Source organism: Adelges cooleyi, unplaced genomic scaffold (assembly GCF_023614345.1).
Source record: "Adelges cooleyi isolate 19-005CV unplaced genomic scaffold, UGA_ACOO_1.1 ACOO_flye_CR_arks_rails_tigmint_CR_PRNA_2, whole genome shotgun sequence".
Taxonomy (NCBI): Eukaryota; Metazoa; Arthropoda; class Insecta; order Hemiptera; family Adelgidae; genus Adelges; species Adelges cooleyi.
In genome coordinates, this window is record NW_026095860.1 from 8,951,676 (window position 1) to 8,969,236 (window position 17,561).

Sequence of the window (17,561 nt, forward strand, 5' to 3'; positions counted from 1 at the left end):
ACATTTGTTTTGTACATTTTACCATACTTCGGGTTACCATATATTTAAAAAAATATATTTTCGATAATTGTGCAATTTTGCATTTTTTTAATTGTGTTTATCCAAAAATACCAATAAAATAATGACAATTTAGTCTTACAGTGGTATATTCAGATCACAAAAATTAAATAGAAATAAATGTTATTATTGAGTACAAGCAATTGCTACTTAAATCATCGGCCATTATTGGTTTGAACTCTTTTAGAGTTATATTACATTTTTATCAATATAAAAATTATATCAATTTGAATCATTGTACACAATTTCTCACCAAATAACTCATAGTTAAAAATGTGTATTATGATATTAACATTATTTTTTCTATTAGGAAATTATAATTATATGCTAATATTAAAAGAGAAAAGAATATCATTACAGTATAAAAATAAATATATAATACTAATCACTATTTATTAAAGAAATTTAGGGTATAATTGTTTTAAGAAATATTAACTATTTTAATTTTGAAAAATACATAACATGTAAATTTTTTATATTTACACTAAAATGTCATTCTTTAAATTAAGCTTTTTGAGGTGGTACCCAAGCTTCAATTTTTGGTGGAACAGTACTGTATGGAACATACTGACGACAAGTCCCTGTTTCATTTTCTGTATGTTTGGCCATCCATTCGTACTTGGGCCTAGATGGGTCCTGGAAAAAAATTATATATTAGCTTGTAAATTACTTATAATCCAAAGTATAGATATTTCTAGCATTTAATGTACAGTGTAAAGTAAGTAGAATGAGTAGAGCTTTTTTAGGTGACATAAGAAAAGTGTAATCGTTCAAAGGTATATATTGTTACAAAAATAATATATAAACATAAATAATACAATATAATTTATAGTTTAAATAAACAAAAAAAAAAAATGTGTTTAGTATGTTTAAATGGTGCAAAATTGTTTATATAATCATTAAGAAATTTGTATCTGGCTTAATTGATTGACTATATTTGCTTTTCCATATTAACATCAAAATGAATACTTTAATAATAAAAAATAGAGATTAATTTTTTATAAATTTAAACGCTTTTCACTGAGTAAATTGACATTTACAAATTAAAGTTAATGAATTGGCCAGAATGAATTATCTCGCTGCCAGACTATCTACATTAAAATTATAAAATCTCATTTTCAGGTACTGTTATAAAATTCTTGAAACTATAACGGCATCATTATAAGTATTAACCAAATTTTATTTTAAAAATCAAATAATTTCTCAATAATTTATTATTTTTTAAGTTTGTATACTATATATTTTAAACAAAATTATTATACGTACATTATATGGAAGTAAATCAGTTTTGTAATGAAGCCAACCGTACCATTCGGCTGGAATTTGACTGGCATCATAGTCCAAAAACACTTGTTCATTATATTCTACCCAACGATTTCGGCCTATACTAACAATAATTTACACTATTATTATGTTACAAAACTTTTAGACTTAATTAATTTAAAATAAACTAATAAACATTCTTAAAAGTGGTGAGATATTTTAAATAAATTAACTGTTAAGAAGTCTATAGCTTTCGTAACAAAAAGAAATAATATTACCATAGAAATATAAATTGTTTTCAAAGTAACGATTGCCCATTTCATCAGTTCCGACAAATGTTCCGATTTTCAGTTCATCTTGTCTGTAAAAATATGTTAATTATGTAAAAATAATTTTTTTATTTTAAGTCAAAATATACTAAAGCATGATGGTTTATTGCACTACCTATCAAAACAGGTTTCTAAATGTTTTAAAAAAACTAAAATATGCAATACCTATGTATACAAATTTAAAAAAACATAAAAAATAGGTCCAAGTAATAAGCATACAATTAATTAATTTTTTAGTTTTACAATAATTTAACAATGTATTACTGTTTTGTTTTATAAAATAATATAAAAATTATTCAAACACAACAAATAACCATGTCATAAAAATGTATGTAACACGATCAGGATTCTAAAACCATTTATCAACTTTTTGAAGAAGATAAAGTGCTTGACTGTAATTAGTTTGATAAATATTTAGTAAAATAAAAATATAGATTTGTTTTAACCTACGTTTGGCATAATACAAATATGCTCTTAACAGAAAAGTATACCCTTTTATCGGCAATGAACATTTAACCTAACATGGCATGTCCTGTTTAGTTTAAAAGTTGCTAATAAGAACTGGGTAGACTTGTTGACTTAAACATTTCAAATAGTGTATAGTAAACTATCAAAGTATAAAAAGTGATTAGTTTTAGCTATTGACTATGAATTATGATAAATATAAATAATCTAGAATGACTTACCTAAATAATTTCTTAAATGCATTCAAAGGGCCACCGTTGGCTTTAATTATATTAATGCCAGTAGTGATCTTATTAAAAGGAAATATTTTATTCATTTTGACGAAGAAGCATTCAGATTCAATAAAATATAAAATAGGTTGATGATATTATGTGACTTTAAGAAGTTTTCTCTTATCAGTGTTTAGCGTTAGATTAGTAAAACAATCAGCTGTTTACCAATTCATAAGGTTTAATTATTTAAATAAATTTATTTTGGGTAAATAATATAAAAAGTAAAACGAGATAAAATATAAAATAATCACAAACACAAATTACAATATTAATAACTAATAAGTAATGTTTATTATTTTAATGCAAAAATGTGTATATCTTATCACTTCTTATCACTACTAAAATGAAAACTCATGTCTAGGCATCGAGATAAAGAATTTATTTATTCTTTATTTCGATATGTCTAGGCACAAGCACGACCACATTTAAAGATAATAATATGGTTGTCCAACGGTCAACGTGCAATAAAAAAGCTGCCACGAAGTAGGACTATAAAAAAAATTAAAGGTACACTTTTATAAACTTTTTTTATTGTTGCTTTTCGGACAAACTTGTGGCGCGCTCTACCAATAAACTACTTCACTGCAGACAAGTTTAATTATTCGTAATTCATAATAATATTTAAAATTATACCTCCTATGTAATTAAATAATAAAAATTATTTATACATTTTACAAAAATATACATGGTATATACTTTACTACATTATACTACCCATAATTTATAGTATTTGATATAATAACTACTAAATTAATTATCAAATAAGCAATTCGTTGAAAATTATTTACATGCCAACAATAATAATTAATAATTATTTGTACTTTACATAATGATGTATTAATGATTTCTATTTATCTATCTTTCTTTTTTTAAGCCTGATGCATACAATTTTATCGATTTGGAACGTTTGTATGGGTTGTGAGCCAAATATAGATAAAAACTTAATATAGCATATTAACTCTACAGTTATCTAAAGGTACTTATAACTTATAGATAGGTGACTAAATCAGAGTTCCAAGAGGGGCGTTTTCAAGGGTGGGGGACGACGGGGCAATCGCCCCTCTGGATATTTATTTGTGTACGTATCTAGTAGATACTGTCTGGTCAGATTCGTTTAAAAGAAAATAGTCTTCGCTTATATGAAGATGGACATGTAGTAATCAATAATTTATACGTTTATGTGTTATTGACGTCTTACACAACTCTTGTTTTATTCTATTCCCCCCCCCCTTATGGGATGAAGTAAACACGCCTGTCCGAGTGCTTGTTTAATCACTGTTGCTGAAATGAGTGGCACACACTCTATGCCTCTTTTTTAAATCATACCGCAAGTTTTTTTTCTATTTATGTGTTTCTACACCGTTTTTAATGACTCCAAAAGTAGTTTTAGCTACATTGTACGGTAGACAGCTACATCAAGTCATATTAAATGTTAAAAAGAAAATAATAAAATTATGTAAAGGAAAATGGCAAACTAGATGATATATTTACATCATAACATTATGCCGCAGTCAAAGAGTAAAATAATCATGTTTGTCTATAATCTTAAAAAATAAAGGAACAATACTATCTTTAATCGTGTGCAGAAGTAAACTTTTTTATCAAAATCAAAAATAATCGAAGAAAATTGACATTTTCTCTCTTTATTAATGAAAATTAAATAAATCATATTATTACATATTATATAATAATATAATATAATAAAGTTATCAATTATTTTCATTATATTATTTAAAAACATAAATGAAGAGTGGAATCAAAAAGGCTGTAAGTGCAAATCGACGAAGAAATGTCTGCCTTATTGCGTTGCATTAGCGTTGAAACATACATCCTTTTTGGTTGAAAAAATAATTTTTGGAAAAAATGGCACTTAAATCCTTTTTTGATACCTCTTCAAATACCTATTATCTATTAGGCTATTGTACATTTTTTAATTATCAAAATTTGAAATTGGCGCGATAGCATATCCAAATGGTTTGATAGTTTCAAAATTCAACTAATAGAGAGCGCCACAAAGCTGTCTGATTTACTAAGAATACTTTAGTGTACGCCGGGCAACCACATAATCTTTAATCGCGAGCACGACTGAAATCTGAATAAAGTATAAACTAAATTGTATTATTGTTATCACGATTTTTTATCGAGGAAAACTCAATAAATTAAATGACATGATATTGAGCCCATTAATTATGTACAAAAAGATTTATACATATTATATTTTTTTTTATCATTTACGGTTTCATAGCAAAGCTTTGATTTAAAATTAATTTAATCCCTGTCAGATAAAATAATTGTTTAAGGCTAGTAACCTACCAGACCTCAATACAGAGTAATTTTTTTATCGTTAGCCAAACAATACTTCAGTAGGTTTAATTATAAATAATTTAATTTGTTTTAATAGTATTAACTGTACTGTGATTTTAATTTTCCACAGATTTTTATGTTACTACCCTTCTCTTAAACTAATTATTTTTATACCAACTTTTCAAACTTGAATGGTAATTTCATTAACTTTATAAATTGATAATAATGTGCTAAACTTTTGACTGGCCAGTTTTGTATAACTATATCTGAAGTTATTTAAGTTTCAAGTTTAGGGTAGGGGAAAGATGGAGTGTAGTATTATTTTTATCTGCGAGCGCTTCCTCTTCCGTCCTAACTTTTAAACTCATAACTTTAAAAATAGTTGTTCAAAATAGGTTGTCACCAAGTCAACATTTTTAGTAACATATTCATAATTTAAAAAGTTAATAAAATATGTACGTTACCATTTAAGTTTTAAAAGTTGGTGAAAAAATAATAAGTTTGGAAGCGAGTTAAAACATATATACAATTTGTATTATTCTCAAATTTAGTATAATATTTATAAGACTAAACTAGTTTACTGGTTTCTAGATGTCACGTGTTACTTAAGTTAAACAAAAAATTGTTTGTATTGCTTACTTATGTCGTATATTTTACCTTTTATTTATTAATTCGTATGGTATATTATTCCTAATGTAATAAAAACACAATGTCAATATTTTAGCTTAAAAGCCAAAACGTATCATTATTTGTATATAAAAACGTTATAAAAAGTGGGAATATTCTATGTTTGTGACGTGATACAGCTGTAGCTGAATATACGTTGGTGAATTTTGATAATAATTCATATCATATTTTTTTTTTTGATATAACATATTATTCAGTATTCTTATATTTTTCAGTGAAAGACGACGGTATAATACGACATATAAAATAACCAATCTAAAAAATTACAGAATGAAGAGTATTATTTCCTATTTCCTAATAGCAGGGACTATTTTATCGACCGCTTTTTGTGGTAAATATAATTATTTGTGTATATATTTGTAATTATTGCGTTTTTCTCTAATTAATACAATTTTAAACTTATTTTAGAGTATGTATAACTTAATTCATTTATAAATTTTACAAAGTTACTTTGTTGCAAAAATGTTAGGCCGCTCGCGTTTGGTTTGCATAATTTATAGACAATTAAAGATTGCGAGATCTCAAAATGTATTTATCCTGTTACCATTATAACATATCAGGCATGTCTTAAATCGGTGGTACACGATTGCGAACGTTTTGACTTTTGCGAACGATTGTCGGAAGATAAAAGAAAAACTATTTTATACCCAATAACAAACGATTGCGAACGATTTTTCGTGCAACGTTGTCAAATCGTATAACAGTAATAATAAGTGGCACTTTCTTTAGGCTAAAATATTCCAAAACTTTCATATGTATATTATATACATACAGAGTGACTTTTTTTAAGTGAGCCACGCAATAACACATAATTATTAGTTTTTAAATAATTTTTTTCCGAAATGTTTTTATACAATGTAATCTTAATTTTTCATAAATCTTAATAGTTCTACCCCCTTTCTAAGTTAGTTATTTTATAAATTACTTTTGGAACTTAAATAGTAAGATATATATTTTATTCATTGTTCATTTCTTGACAATTTAAAGTACTTATTAGCTATCAATTTTAATTTTTAAAGTTATTGGTCAATTTGAAGGTATCATTATGAAAGACTATAAATATTAATATCAGTATTAACTTTTCAAGCAAAAAAAAAACACTATAAAAGCAATGCGGGACGTTGGCATTAATCGTCATTGTGCCCGCACGCTCATATCATTATTAACTGTGTTAACTGTGCTGTTTTATGCAGTATTACGTGCCACGTGGTCTCTCTTTTATATTGGTTTGACCAATCGATTAAAAAATATTATAAGTTTTACTTATTATTAAGTATTTACCACGAATTATTATAATTATACTGTACTCACAGGGAAAAAATATAATTTGAATTAAACTATTAATAAAAGTAATATTTATTTGTAATAGTAATTACTGTATGCATTTCAGTAAAATAATAATTGTTTTATTAATTAAAAAAAAATATACATATTTTTTTAAATTACATTTAAAAAAATCATCACAGTATAAATTTTACAGTAAGTAATTAACAAAGTTGGGTCAGAGGAACTATTAAATCTGAAAGTGAATACATCACAACTAAACGCTTCATTGTGAGTTTGTAGTTAGAAAGATTCCAGCACAGTTTATAAGCTCAGTCTTAAGTTCCGACTACTGCTGTAAGGATTAGACTCTAAACCTTACACCAGTAGTCGGAATCAAGCACAGTATAAATCTGTACAGTAAGAACATAGCGTGTTCATGTTGAAAATTACAAAATCTGCAAAAAAAAAAAAAGTTGTTTGACAATAAAAAAAGATCTGTAAGCCTGATTTTCTCCTCTTCAATATGAAATAGTTATGTATAAGTCCTACCTAATATAAAATGTATCCTATCTAATATATTTATTTTTTGTAGGTTACAGCGAAACAACAGACTGTGGTAAATAATATGTTCTAAACATAAGCATAGATATCTTTTAAAAATGCATTAAAAAATGACTCAAGTTACTTAAAAAACTCTTAAATTATTTTTATAGCAATATTAACAACTGTGTCTATGACAGACGTATGCAGATTGCAAAGCTTTTAAAACTTTTTTTTTATAACAAAAAGTATGCAATGTTTTTTTTAGTAAGAAATCTAAAATGTATTTTGTTACATACATGTTTATAAATAATTTTTATATCATCTGACTTCAAATAATATAAAATGTAAATATTTCCTTAAAAAATACGGAAGAATAAATTGAATGTACTACGATTACTAAAAAACACCTATAGCCTAGATTTTGTGAAAAATACAAAATAAAAGTTGATTTTAAAAACTAAATTTTTGTGAAGCCAAAGATCGTATTACAAAAAAAAGTGTAATTGAATAAGTCCGGGTCCTAAGCACATCATAAATATATACATATGGTAATTTTATGATACGACTATAACATTAACATAAATAAAAATGTTGTAAAAAACTATACTTACCTGTATATAAATGTATTCATATTACAGTGAAAAATGTTTAAAGATTAAAACAAAATCTCATGTTTTAAGTAAATACTAATAAAAAATAAAAAAAGTAAATTATTAAGTTTATATTTTTTTGTTTTCTTTTATTTTTGCATGAAAGTTAACTATAGCAATATAATGCTCATTTTGTAAACAGTATGTAATTATTTTTTATTTAATTTTTTTTTCTATCGAAAGATCTGAAATTAACATGGTCCAGGAAAAAATTATCTGTCTTAGTGGTGAAAAAAAAAGATGATGAAGGTGCCGTAAATGCATTAGTTGACGTTATTATATGGCTGATTCAAGTAAAAACAAATATATAATTTTAACTATAGATTACGGCTTGTAATTATATTACGTAAAATGTTTGTAGAAAAAAAGGGTGAAAGTATTTGTTGAAAAAGCTGTGGCGAACGACCTTATACTTATCAATAACTTAAAATTATCGGCAGTCAGACAAGAATTGTCGTGTTTCGAAAACGATAATGCTATTATGAAAGACACAATTGATTTCATTATTTGTTTAGGCGGAGATGGGACATTACTCTATACTTGTAGTCTATTCCAAGTATGTACTAATAACGTTCCAATAACTAAAATGTATTATTATAATTTGAATTGTTATGTTTTTTTAGGAAACTGTACCTCCAATTATATCGTTTAATTTAGGTTCCATGGGCTTTTTAGCGCCATTTTCAATTCAACATTTTCAAAAGGACATAACTAAAGTTCTTGAAGGGTGTGCAACGATATTTCGTCGAGATAGAATCGCATGCAAGCTTTTTAAAAAGGAAGATGATCTTATGGAACATCCCATACATTTTACGGTGCTCAATGATGTAGCTATGCGACGTATATCGAGCAGTCTTACCAATTTAAATGTGTATCATGATGGGTATTTTGTAACAAATGTGCAAGCAGATGGTAAGCGTTTTTGGACCCATCTTTTAAATAAAATATTGTTATAGTTTTTTTTTTTTATGAATAACGGGGCAAGTCTAAAAATAACAATATGTAACAGGGTCGGATGTGAACTTTAAGGGGTTCAAGGCAAATCATTTTTCGGGCCCTTGGGTAATCCAATATAAAAATAAATTGCCAAATTATTCTTACCAAGAGTGAAACGTATTTCAAATTTAATTTATACACAGTTATTTATGCAGCATGTTTATACTCGTTTTTACAAATTTGGTACTTTCCTTTATTTTCACTCCGCAATGTCTTCTATATTATCTTCAAATGACAAGCAGTCCAACATATCATTTGAAATACAAAATGGTGTACAATATTTATACTTTAAATATTGTATTCAATGGTATTTAAATATTTTTACTTTATTTATAAATGCAATCTAAATATTTTACTGTTACCATTAAATTATAACAGTGTGTGTCACCTATTAATATTTATGTGTTATTTGTACTTCTATTTCCAGGGCTAATTATATCAACGGCAACTGGAAGTACTGCATATTCAGCATCGTCAGGAGCGTCATTACTGTACCCAAGTGTTCAGGCTATTTTGATTTCTACTATATGTTCTCATTCACTGACGTCTAGACCGATAATGGTGCCACTAGATGGTGAATTAAAAGTAAACTTTTAATACTAATATATTGATTATTTTCAAAAATTAAAATATATCCTATTGTAAATCAGCATTAGGATATTTTTTTTGCTTTTACAAATTATGATTGGTTTAAGGAATATCAAGCTAGACCATACAATCTGAGTGTCGTATTTGGTGTTCGGCATAAACAAATTTTTTTCAAAAGTAATAAATTGGAGTGGTAAAGAAGTGATTTGTTTTAAATAATTGTGTTCTAATTGCTGATTTATGAAGGAATTATCTTTTTTAAATAAGGCTTTTATACAATAAACAGAATCAGTATGTCTGAATGCTTTTTACAGATTACTTTGCATCCTGCATCACGTGAAAATGTTTCTGTCGTTTTTGATAATAAAAATGATCAAGAGTTAAGAATAGGTGATAGGTAAGTCACCAAAGTGGTTTTTAATAATTATAATTTCTTAATATTAATATTATGGGTTTTGCTTTAATTAACTGTACTTTCTTAAAACTGAATGGAGATAAATAGTGTTCTGATAAAAATGTACACTGACGAATTGTTTTTTCATTCGATTACAATAAACTTTGTTTTTATATGAAATTAAAATTATTTTTATTTATAGTTTATATATAACGAAGTCCGTGTATCCGGTACCGACGATAAATTCTGAAAATCAAATAACTGACTGGTTTAGCTCGCTGGCCAAAACCTTGAATTGGAATGTCTGACCAGAGCAAACTGACTACAAAATTGTCAAGCTTGGAGATTAATAGTAGCCAATAATTATATGTAGTATGTGTAATTGAGATTTTCAGATAAACAAGTTTTTCTTTATTTAAATTTTATAATCAATAATATATAATAATTGGATTTTACCATATAAAAATATTGTTTCATTAAATTAGTCATGCTTATAACATACTTGAAATCTTTATTATTTTATTTCAATTTTTCTTTATTCTATAAATCTAACCGAAAAAATGTTTCCATTGCCTAAATGGAGTTTAATAATTTTATTTAGGTAATTAATTACTAACAAATTTCATTGTTGCTTTAAAAACCTTCTTATCAGCTTTACAACAAAACGAAGACCTTAATAGTTATTACAAATTCGCGAATTTTGTTAACACATACATTTTTTTTTGTAACATAATTATTACAAATAATTTGACATCTGATAATAAATAGTGTAAGCAAGACCTATGTACATAATCCACATGTGATTGTGTGTCTGCTGTTTATTAGTTGCTATGTTAATATACAGTAATATTTTGTTATCACTATAAATAATAATAATAGTCATACAAATTTAACATACTGTAAGAAAAAATAATAAAGTTGCTTTTATTTTGTTTGTTTTTATAGTTTACAGTTAATTGTGTTTCAATAAATTATACAGTTGCTTATATATATTTCTCAACAAAGACATTTTTTTTTCGTATAAGCCATCTTATTTTCTTATCAGTTAAAAATAGAGTATAATGTTTTGTATCCGGTTTTTTCGGACTTTTTTGTTAAAATTTATTTTTAAGAGCTATTTGAGACGAAAGAAATACGCATTAGACAGGCTAAAAGGTAGAAAACCAAAAATTTCTCTTACCGATCGTCTGGTTAACTTTTTGCTCAAGTATATTACTGTCGACTAATGAATTGACCGCTTACTCACGCGGTAATGTTGCATTTTGTTTTTTGTATTCGTCATTCCAGTTTTGTCTGGTGTATATGGATTAAAAAACTATGCGTGGTCAAAAAAGAAAATAAGACAATATTTAAATTAGCCACGATAAAGAAAACGATAGTAACTCACGGGACGTTCTTTAACTTCATAATTAAATCCACCGTTGGCTTTATAAGTAATTATTAATCATCCCAATACGTCGCCATGTTTTGTGTTCTGTTTACATAACATGTAACACAAATATTGTTTTCATTTTTTTATCCATGTTAATAAATGATCAAATTAATGTTTTTACTCAGGTGGCGTTTTAATAACTATGGTGGTGTTTACATTTCTGCTATTGCAGTTAAATTATTCATACACCAAGGCCACGATTGTGAGTGCTGTCATGGGAAGTGTATTGACGCTGGGCTTAGCGTTTTCTTCGGTTTGCAGGTACAGATAATAAAACGGCGTTTTAGTTATGCAATTCAACATGTATACATATGCTCGTTAAGTCCTATATAAGTCAGGCGACTGACATCGGACCATTGAAGCGGTTTCGTCGAAAAGTCAATATACGTTATGTTTTTATTACGTACCTATCTACTTACTTATTATTTTAGATGTGTTTTTATGATGGTGATGCCGCAACTTTTTTCGGAAAGGGGTCGACATGCTTTGCTCGTGTATGCGTTTATTTTGTGTTTCGCCGGACCTTCGAAAAACACCATGCACAACACAGGAGTGCTATCAGAATCCCTTACGTGTCTACAAGTATAGCGTTCAATTTGATATAACAAAAAAATGCTTATCTATTGCCAGAATGGCTCTTGCTGTAACATAATATAACCAATGAATGCCTATAACATATATTACAATATCTATCGTTCGTGTATTCTTATAATGTTGCACAGGACGAGATCAAGTCGGCCATTCGAGCGATAGTGCAAATCATTAAGCGGCCGTTGTTAGCAATCCGGTCATCGTTAGCGAGGATAAAAGTAGAACTGGCCGCGATGGTGGAGAAAATGAAAAAAGGAATGTTGGCCGTCAAAAACACAGTGGCCGAATTAGGTTAGTAGTTAAGTTATGTCGTGGCCGTTGTCATTGTCAGAATAACCAAAAGATACTTCTAATTCGCCCACGCTGTTTGGAATCATAACGAGACTTTTGAGTTTTTATTGGTAACGTCTCTCGAGTAGATTTTTGCCATTCGCAGACAATTTATTTTTATATTCCCCGAAAAAAAAAAAGAAACACCTCTGTTATAAGAAAACCAGACTTGAATGAAACAATCCTACGCTCTTTAATCTTTATTGTATGTATTCTGTACGTATTTGTTCATTTCCCGGCAATCGTTAAACTTACTATTATCGTACTCGGGTTTTTTCTTGTAATCCTCTAGAATTTGTACAGTTAACTACGCTATTGAACATGTCGTCGATATGATAGTGTTGTCGCAGGAAACTCTCCATAATGCTGAGGATCAATGTTTTTTATTTATTTTTTATCATCTTGGAATAACTAGTATTGTCTAGCTATATTTTGTACTATTCCGTTGAGCTTGTTTACTAATTTCAAGAAATCCCAAACATACTTATATTATTGTGAAAGCTTCTCATGTTTTGATAATGTGGAGTGTTGACGGTAAAAAAGCCAATATCTACAGTAGATACCAAAAATGGTTGGTTTTCCAAAGACTTACGTTGAAGGGTTTTCTTGGAAGTAGTTTTTTTAATACCACCTCCTAACTACTTGCCGCCTTGATCTCCGGACTTGTTGGTCCACGTTAGATAATTTACAATGGGTACAGTCACTATCAACTATCACATTAATTTAACGAGTATAAAGCACCATGAATACACAGTTATAATAACATAGGACGTGTTATGTACATGCAATATTCGAGTTCGTTTATGTGTACAGCCGATATGTTAAGTGGTGAGCTCTAGAATTTTTTGGTTAGCTTTATCCGTTATTACTTATTTGATAATAGCTAAATTAGATATTCAACTTAATAGAATTACTTTCAAGAAAACGCTTCGATTTTATGTGTTTTAACTTCTAGTTAACCGTTTGAAATATCATATACTTTTTAAGTGAAAAAGAAAAAAAAAATGTCAAAACACCGTCCGACTATTTTGGATACTATATAGTGCTGCTACAGTATAATAATTTTAAATACAATTTTATTTTTTTATAACTATAATAACATAATGTGTATAACTTTTTCGTTGTACACATTAAAATATTCTTACCACATGTGCATATTATGTATTTTTTATACCATACTAATGATATTTTTTATGTGTAAATGGTTTAGTTCGAACCATTAAAGTGGCATACGAATGGTTGTATAGCATTATGAGTATATGCAATAAAAAAGTCGGTACACCGTTTCAGAGGTGCACTAGAGTCTTCGATAACGCCCTGGAAGACTGTAAGGTAAGAGATTTCGCTGAAACACATTTGACTACTCAAAATCTACACGAACTTTTTTTTTTTTTTAATTTCTAATCGATTTTTAACTTAACTACACTACTTGTACATATTCTATTTGAATAATACAATAAGGCATTGGCGTGTAATGATATAATATCATTAGTTGCCGACGAATTAAACTATAATTGTATACAAACGTTTTGTAAGGTACTTTTTAAACTTTTTTTCTGTCGTTGGCATTTAGGTACTAAAATCATTTGTATTCCTTATGGAATTTGAAAACGTTCGAATAATTTTTTCTTAAACAGATTACTGTGCCGTCTTCATTGAGCTGGATGTGTTCAATATCCTATGTGATCTCGCACGTTTGCTACACGGTCAAGTTCCTAGACAGTCTTTGCGAATTTTTCGAGTTCATCAACGAATCGATATTTGGCGCCATAAGGGCCAGTGAGTGTTGCTATGCAATTTTTGGTCGAGCCCGGTAAAGATGGTCTACACGTGTTACAGGTTTAAAGAATTATGTGCGACACATGAAGAACATGTTCTACGTGTCGATCGACTACCAGCATTCGTTCGCATTCGAGTCGAAGCCAAGTAAGATGACCAGTGACGTTGTCCGTAACATCATAACCGAAATCAAGTACAGAATAGAAAAAGCATTTTTTCTGTTCGATTGGGCAGGATCGGTTTTTTCGATATTCTTCCTTTACGTTTTCTTCAAGTGCGTGTTCCCATCATATTATGCTTTTCAGCACATTTGAATGTGTCTTATATTATGTTGACATAATATAAGGGCGTGGCAGTACAGACGCAAATATTTGACGACCGATTCGTTCGATAACAAGTACCTTACACAAGAACTATACGAACTCGACGAAAGAAAGTTAATCCTCGAACGACCAACCATCATGCCATTGACGAGATTCGAAAAGAATAGATACATCGAGGTAGGCTGCACAACATGCATTTTTGAAACGTTGATTGCCGCTAAAATAAGACACTAAAAAACAAGGCTAAACGAGAAAGAGTTGAGAAGTTTACCATCATTAAAATCAATTTAAATTACTTTTCTTTTAAACGGAATAATTTTAAACTATGAATTCCCGATTAACCCAGTGCTACATAGTGCACTTAAACCGAACGGTAATTTTTTGCAGAGAACTTCCATTCGGTTGTTGTCCACGGAAAAGACAGCTTTGTTCAGATCTTTGGCCGTATTGGTGTTGGCTACGTTTAAAATTACCGTACAAATGGCAATCGACTACAGCCTTTATTGGATACTCAGAACTGTCAGGAAATATGGCAGACTATCGTCACAACTAGACCGTATGTGAATCTCTATTTTTTTTTTGTCGGGGGTACAATAACGTCATCTTAATAAACGGCGAAAGTTCTTAGCTCCCAGTGTGCTCGATGTGAATGTCGAAGGCGACGGATTGTTAGCCGATTTGTACAGGACTATAATACACACCTTTCGACCAGTGGCCAATCAAATGGACATGGACACAATGAAATGTCTACCGAACCCATTACCGCCGGATTATCATCGTTACCGGCAGATCAGTACGACATTCAATCGTAATTTAAGCAATATTTTTCACACATGTATAGGCACTTTAAATAATAGTGACATATTTATGAAATCCGTAAGTGCATTAATTGAGTTGGTGTGTATATTTTTAAAAAGTATGAAGTGAAAAACAAATATTGTCAAAACCGGTGACTTTGAAATCATCTTTGTGGGTAACCCATACAGTAATTGAAAAAAAAAATGATAAATATGTTTTCAAACGATCACAAATAGATATGGACAAATGTATATTTTTTGATTTGAAAACGGGTTTTCCATAGCCACCGTGTTGATTTTGACGTGGTTTCTGGCGATAATGCAACCGTACGGTTTGCGATTTCGGTCATACGTAATGGGATATTATCACCCGGACGTAGCCAGGACCAGAGCGGTATGGCTTCATAATCGCATTCTTCGAAGAAGGATTAATTTCATTACGTTTGCCCGTCGGTTTCTGCGAAGAAAATTCGGCTTGGACGGAACCGCCGAGACATCTGCCGATCCTTCGTTTCTCGATTATGTTTATTCAAAGTAATAATAACATTATGCTATTGTTGTATAGGACTGTTTTTAAAAAATCACGAGGATACAATATTATTGTTTTCTAAGATGTCGACCGTTAAGTAATTGCACTTAAAAAAATGATTTGTTTACCGTAAAATGATTATTTAAAAAAAAAAAGTTCATTTCCGAACCTTTGACGTTTTTTTTTCTTCTTATGCTTCCAACAGTACTAGTTCCCTTAAGCAATTTATTCATTTTTTAGATATCCATTTCTTGAGCATATATGGCGACGCAAAAAACAAATAGTTTGTCTGTTGTGCGGTTACAAAGCCAAAGATTCGGACTTTAAAAAAGGCAATATGATGAAATGTGAAAACGAAAATTGCAGAGGAGTTTATTGTTCCAAATGTTTCGCAGACATTAACAACCGATGTACCCTGTGCAAGAAACCGATTGATTATGGAGACGCGACTGACATAAGTGAAGAAAAGTATGTACTCCTGTTATGGTTTATTATGATATCAATTATTAGATTAAGTCCATTGAACTTATGCAAAATCGTTTTGTACTACCTATCCACTATCCTACTGTAATAATTTATCGGAGACCTTTGGTGACCGTAGGAGTATCCATTATGCTAGTGCTGTTAGGGAACTGTAAATGTCATCTTGATTTATGAGTGTTGGGGCTTACATGGATTATTGTAATAGGTATAATATTATCAATAAACTATAACGAGAAATAAATAAATATTTTACTGACTTCTAAAAATGTGTGAATTTAACGATCGCTGAAGAGTGAAGGGTCGACATACACTGGATGGGTTAAACGTAACGACTACAGGGTCGGTATATGACCGCTCCCCCAATCACATATTATTATGTAATAGCATTATCGTGTACCATATTTGTTTAAGAGATAGTTCGGATGAAAATCAAGATAAAATCAATAAATTGCCGAAGAAAAGAAAACGTCCAAGAATCTTTAAAAAACAGACAGTTTCGGTTTACCACACTGTAACGGTATCGTTGGTCTCCCACGATTCGGGTGACGAAGGCGACGACGAAAGTGATAAAACATTTTTTTTTTTAAACTGGACACCTAATAACATTAATTAAATATATTTAAGGCTCCGGCGAAGACTCGAGTAGCTCGTGCAGCACCATATCGAATTCATACGAACACGATCCGAACTATGTAAACGCGCCGTTGAACTGTGTCAATATGATTTTATATAGCAGCAACGATTTAAGACGGAGAGGTCCCACACTGAGTGTTTGAAACTATTAACCTGCCTTTGGTTGCAGGATAATTGAAAAAATAAGAACTTACACTTGACATTAGTTTTGTGTCTATATTATGATATTTTTTTTTTAATTTTTAGAATTAAGAGTCGATGTATCGAACGCATTAATAATTATTTTGGATTACAAACTATAAGATACGTAATTTACTTTACTGAACGGGACGGCTTGATCAAATAATAATATATTTTTTTACAGTATTTACTTCTACCGCTTTAGCAAAATAAATTCACGTGAGGCTAAAACATAAAAATGGTTTGCTAATGAAACTATACACTAAACACATTTTTACTTGTGGCGTTTGAAGTAATAAAATACAACCTAAGACTATGGTTAATTAATTAGTTGAATCATCACATTATAAGCAATAACATTATAAAAAGTAATTAATTTTCAATTAAAATAGTATATTTTTCTAATAAAACACATAACAATGATTACACGACAAACATATTAGATCAGAATTATTATTAAGATTTGTTAACTGTTAAGTTCATATTTTGGCGTTTCGAAAGGATTAGGTACACATTTTTTAAATTTATAAATTGAATTCAATCATTGAAATCTAATAGTTACTATATTTTGTTTATTGTAATATTGTCGAGTATGCAATATTTATAGAAACCGTATTTGAAAATAATAACCAAAAATTTGGACAAATAAAATAGACTTTATAAACTATAA

The 17,561-nt window shown here is 29.1% G+C and overlaps 3 protein-coding genes across 3 annotated transcripts; 2 read left to right on the forward strand and 1 right to left on the reverse strand.

The window, feature by feature from the left end:
- Positions 1 to 431: 431 nt before the first annotated feature.
- LOC126833453 (probable NADH dehydrogenase [ubiquinone] 1 alpha subcomplex subunit 12) lies at positions 432 to 2,504 on the reverse strand. The gene is made up of 4 exons (XM_050564802.1): positions 2,336 to 2,504; positions 1,599 to 1,681; positions 1,324 to 1,439; positions 432 to 693 (listed from the first exon to the last, which is right to left on the reverse strand). The coding sequence occupies exons 1-4, from the start codon at positions 2,428 to 2,430 to the stop codon at positions 562 to 564; spliced, it is 426 nt and encodes a 141-aa protein (XP_050420759.1). The 5' UTR covers positions 2,431 to 2,504; the 3' UTR covers positions 432 to 561.
- A 2,989-nt stretch (positions 2,505 to 5,493) lies between these two features.
- On the forward strand, positions 5,494 to 10,790 carry LOC126833536 (NAD kinase-like). Its single transcript, XM_050564941.1, has 9 exons — positions 5,494 to 5,512; positions 5,593 to 5,708; positions 7,236 to 7,259; positions 8,020 to 8,129; positions 8,198 to 8,392; positions 8,460 to 8,748; positions 9,260 to 9,417; positions 9,735 to 9,817; positions 10,017 to 10,790. Exons 2-9 carry the CDS (start codon positions 5,648 to 5,650, stop codon positions 10,120 to 10,122), a joined length of 1,026 nt encoding a protein of 341 aa, XP_050420898.1. The 5' UTR covers positions 5,494 to 5,512; positions 5,593 to 5,647; the 3' UTR covers positions 10,123 to 10,790.
- Positions 10,791 to 11,388: 598 nt separating this feature from the next.
- On the forward strand, positions 11,389 to 16,854 carry LOC126833852 (DC-STAMP domain-containing protein 2-like). Its single transcript, XM_050565413.1, has 13 exons — positions 11,389 to 11,507; positions 11,678 to 11,828; positions 11,969 to 12,128; positions 13,378 to 13,499; positions 13,805 to 13,946; positions 14,007 to 14,220; positions 14,293 to 14,446; positions 14,657 to 14,825; positions 14,898 to 15,062; positions 15,351 to 15,600; positions 15,836 to 16,063; positions 16,490 to 16,641; positions 16,703 to 16,854. The coding sequence occupies exons 1-13, from the start codon at positions 11,389 to 11,391 to the stop codon at positions 16,852 to 16,854; spliced, it is 2,178 nt and encodes a 725-aa protein (XP_050421370.1).
- Positions 16,855 to 17,561: the final 707 nt, after the last annotated feature.

What these genes read in the sequence shown, in the direction of transcription:
- LOC126833453 (XM_050564802.1), bottom strand. Translation starts at nt 2,430, where the DNA reads ATGAATAAAATATTTCCTTTTAATAAGATCACTACTGGCATTAATATA. An exon ending in GCATTTAAGAAATTATTTAG is followed by an intron (nt 1,682 to 2,335) that starts GTAAGTCATTCT and finishes ATATTTTTACAG; the next exon opens with ACAAGATGAACTGAAAATCG. An exon ending in CTGATTTACTTCCATATAAT is followed by an intron (nt 694 to 1,323) that starts GTACGTATAATA and finishes ATTTTTTTCCAG; the next exon opens with GACCCATCTAGGCCCAAGTA.
- LOC126833536 (XM_050564941.1), top strand. Translation starts at nt 5,648, where the DNA reads ATGAAGAGTATTATTTCCTATTTCCTAATAGCAGGGACTATTTTATCG. An exon ending in TTATTATATGGCTGATTCAA is followed by an intron (nt 8,130 to 8,197) that starts GTAAAAACAAAT and finishes AAATGTTTGTAG; the next exon opens with AAAAAAAGGGTGAAAGTATT. An exon ending in CACTAGATGGTGAATTAAAA is followed by an intron (nt 9,418 to 9,734) that starts GTAAACTTTTAA and finishes TGCTTTTTACAG; the next exon opens with ATTACTTTGCATCCTGCATC.
- LOC126833852 (XM_050565413.1), top strand. Translation starts at nt 11,389, where the DNA reads ATGGTGGTGTTTACATTTCTGCTATTGCAGTTAAATTATTCATACACC. An exon ending in ATTTGGCGCCATAAGGGCCA is followed by an intron (nt 13,947 to 14,006) that starts GTGAGTGTTGCT and finishes CACGTGTTACAG; the next exon opens with GTTTAAAGAATTATGTGCGA. An exon ending in ACTGACATAAGTGAAGAAAA is followed by an intron (nt 16,064 to 16,489) that starts GTATGTACTCCT and finishes TATTTGTTTAAG; the next exon opens with AGATAGTTCGGATGAAAATC.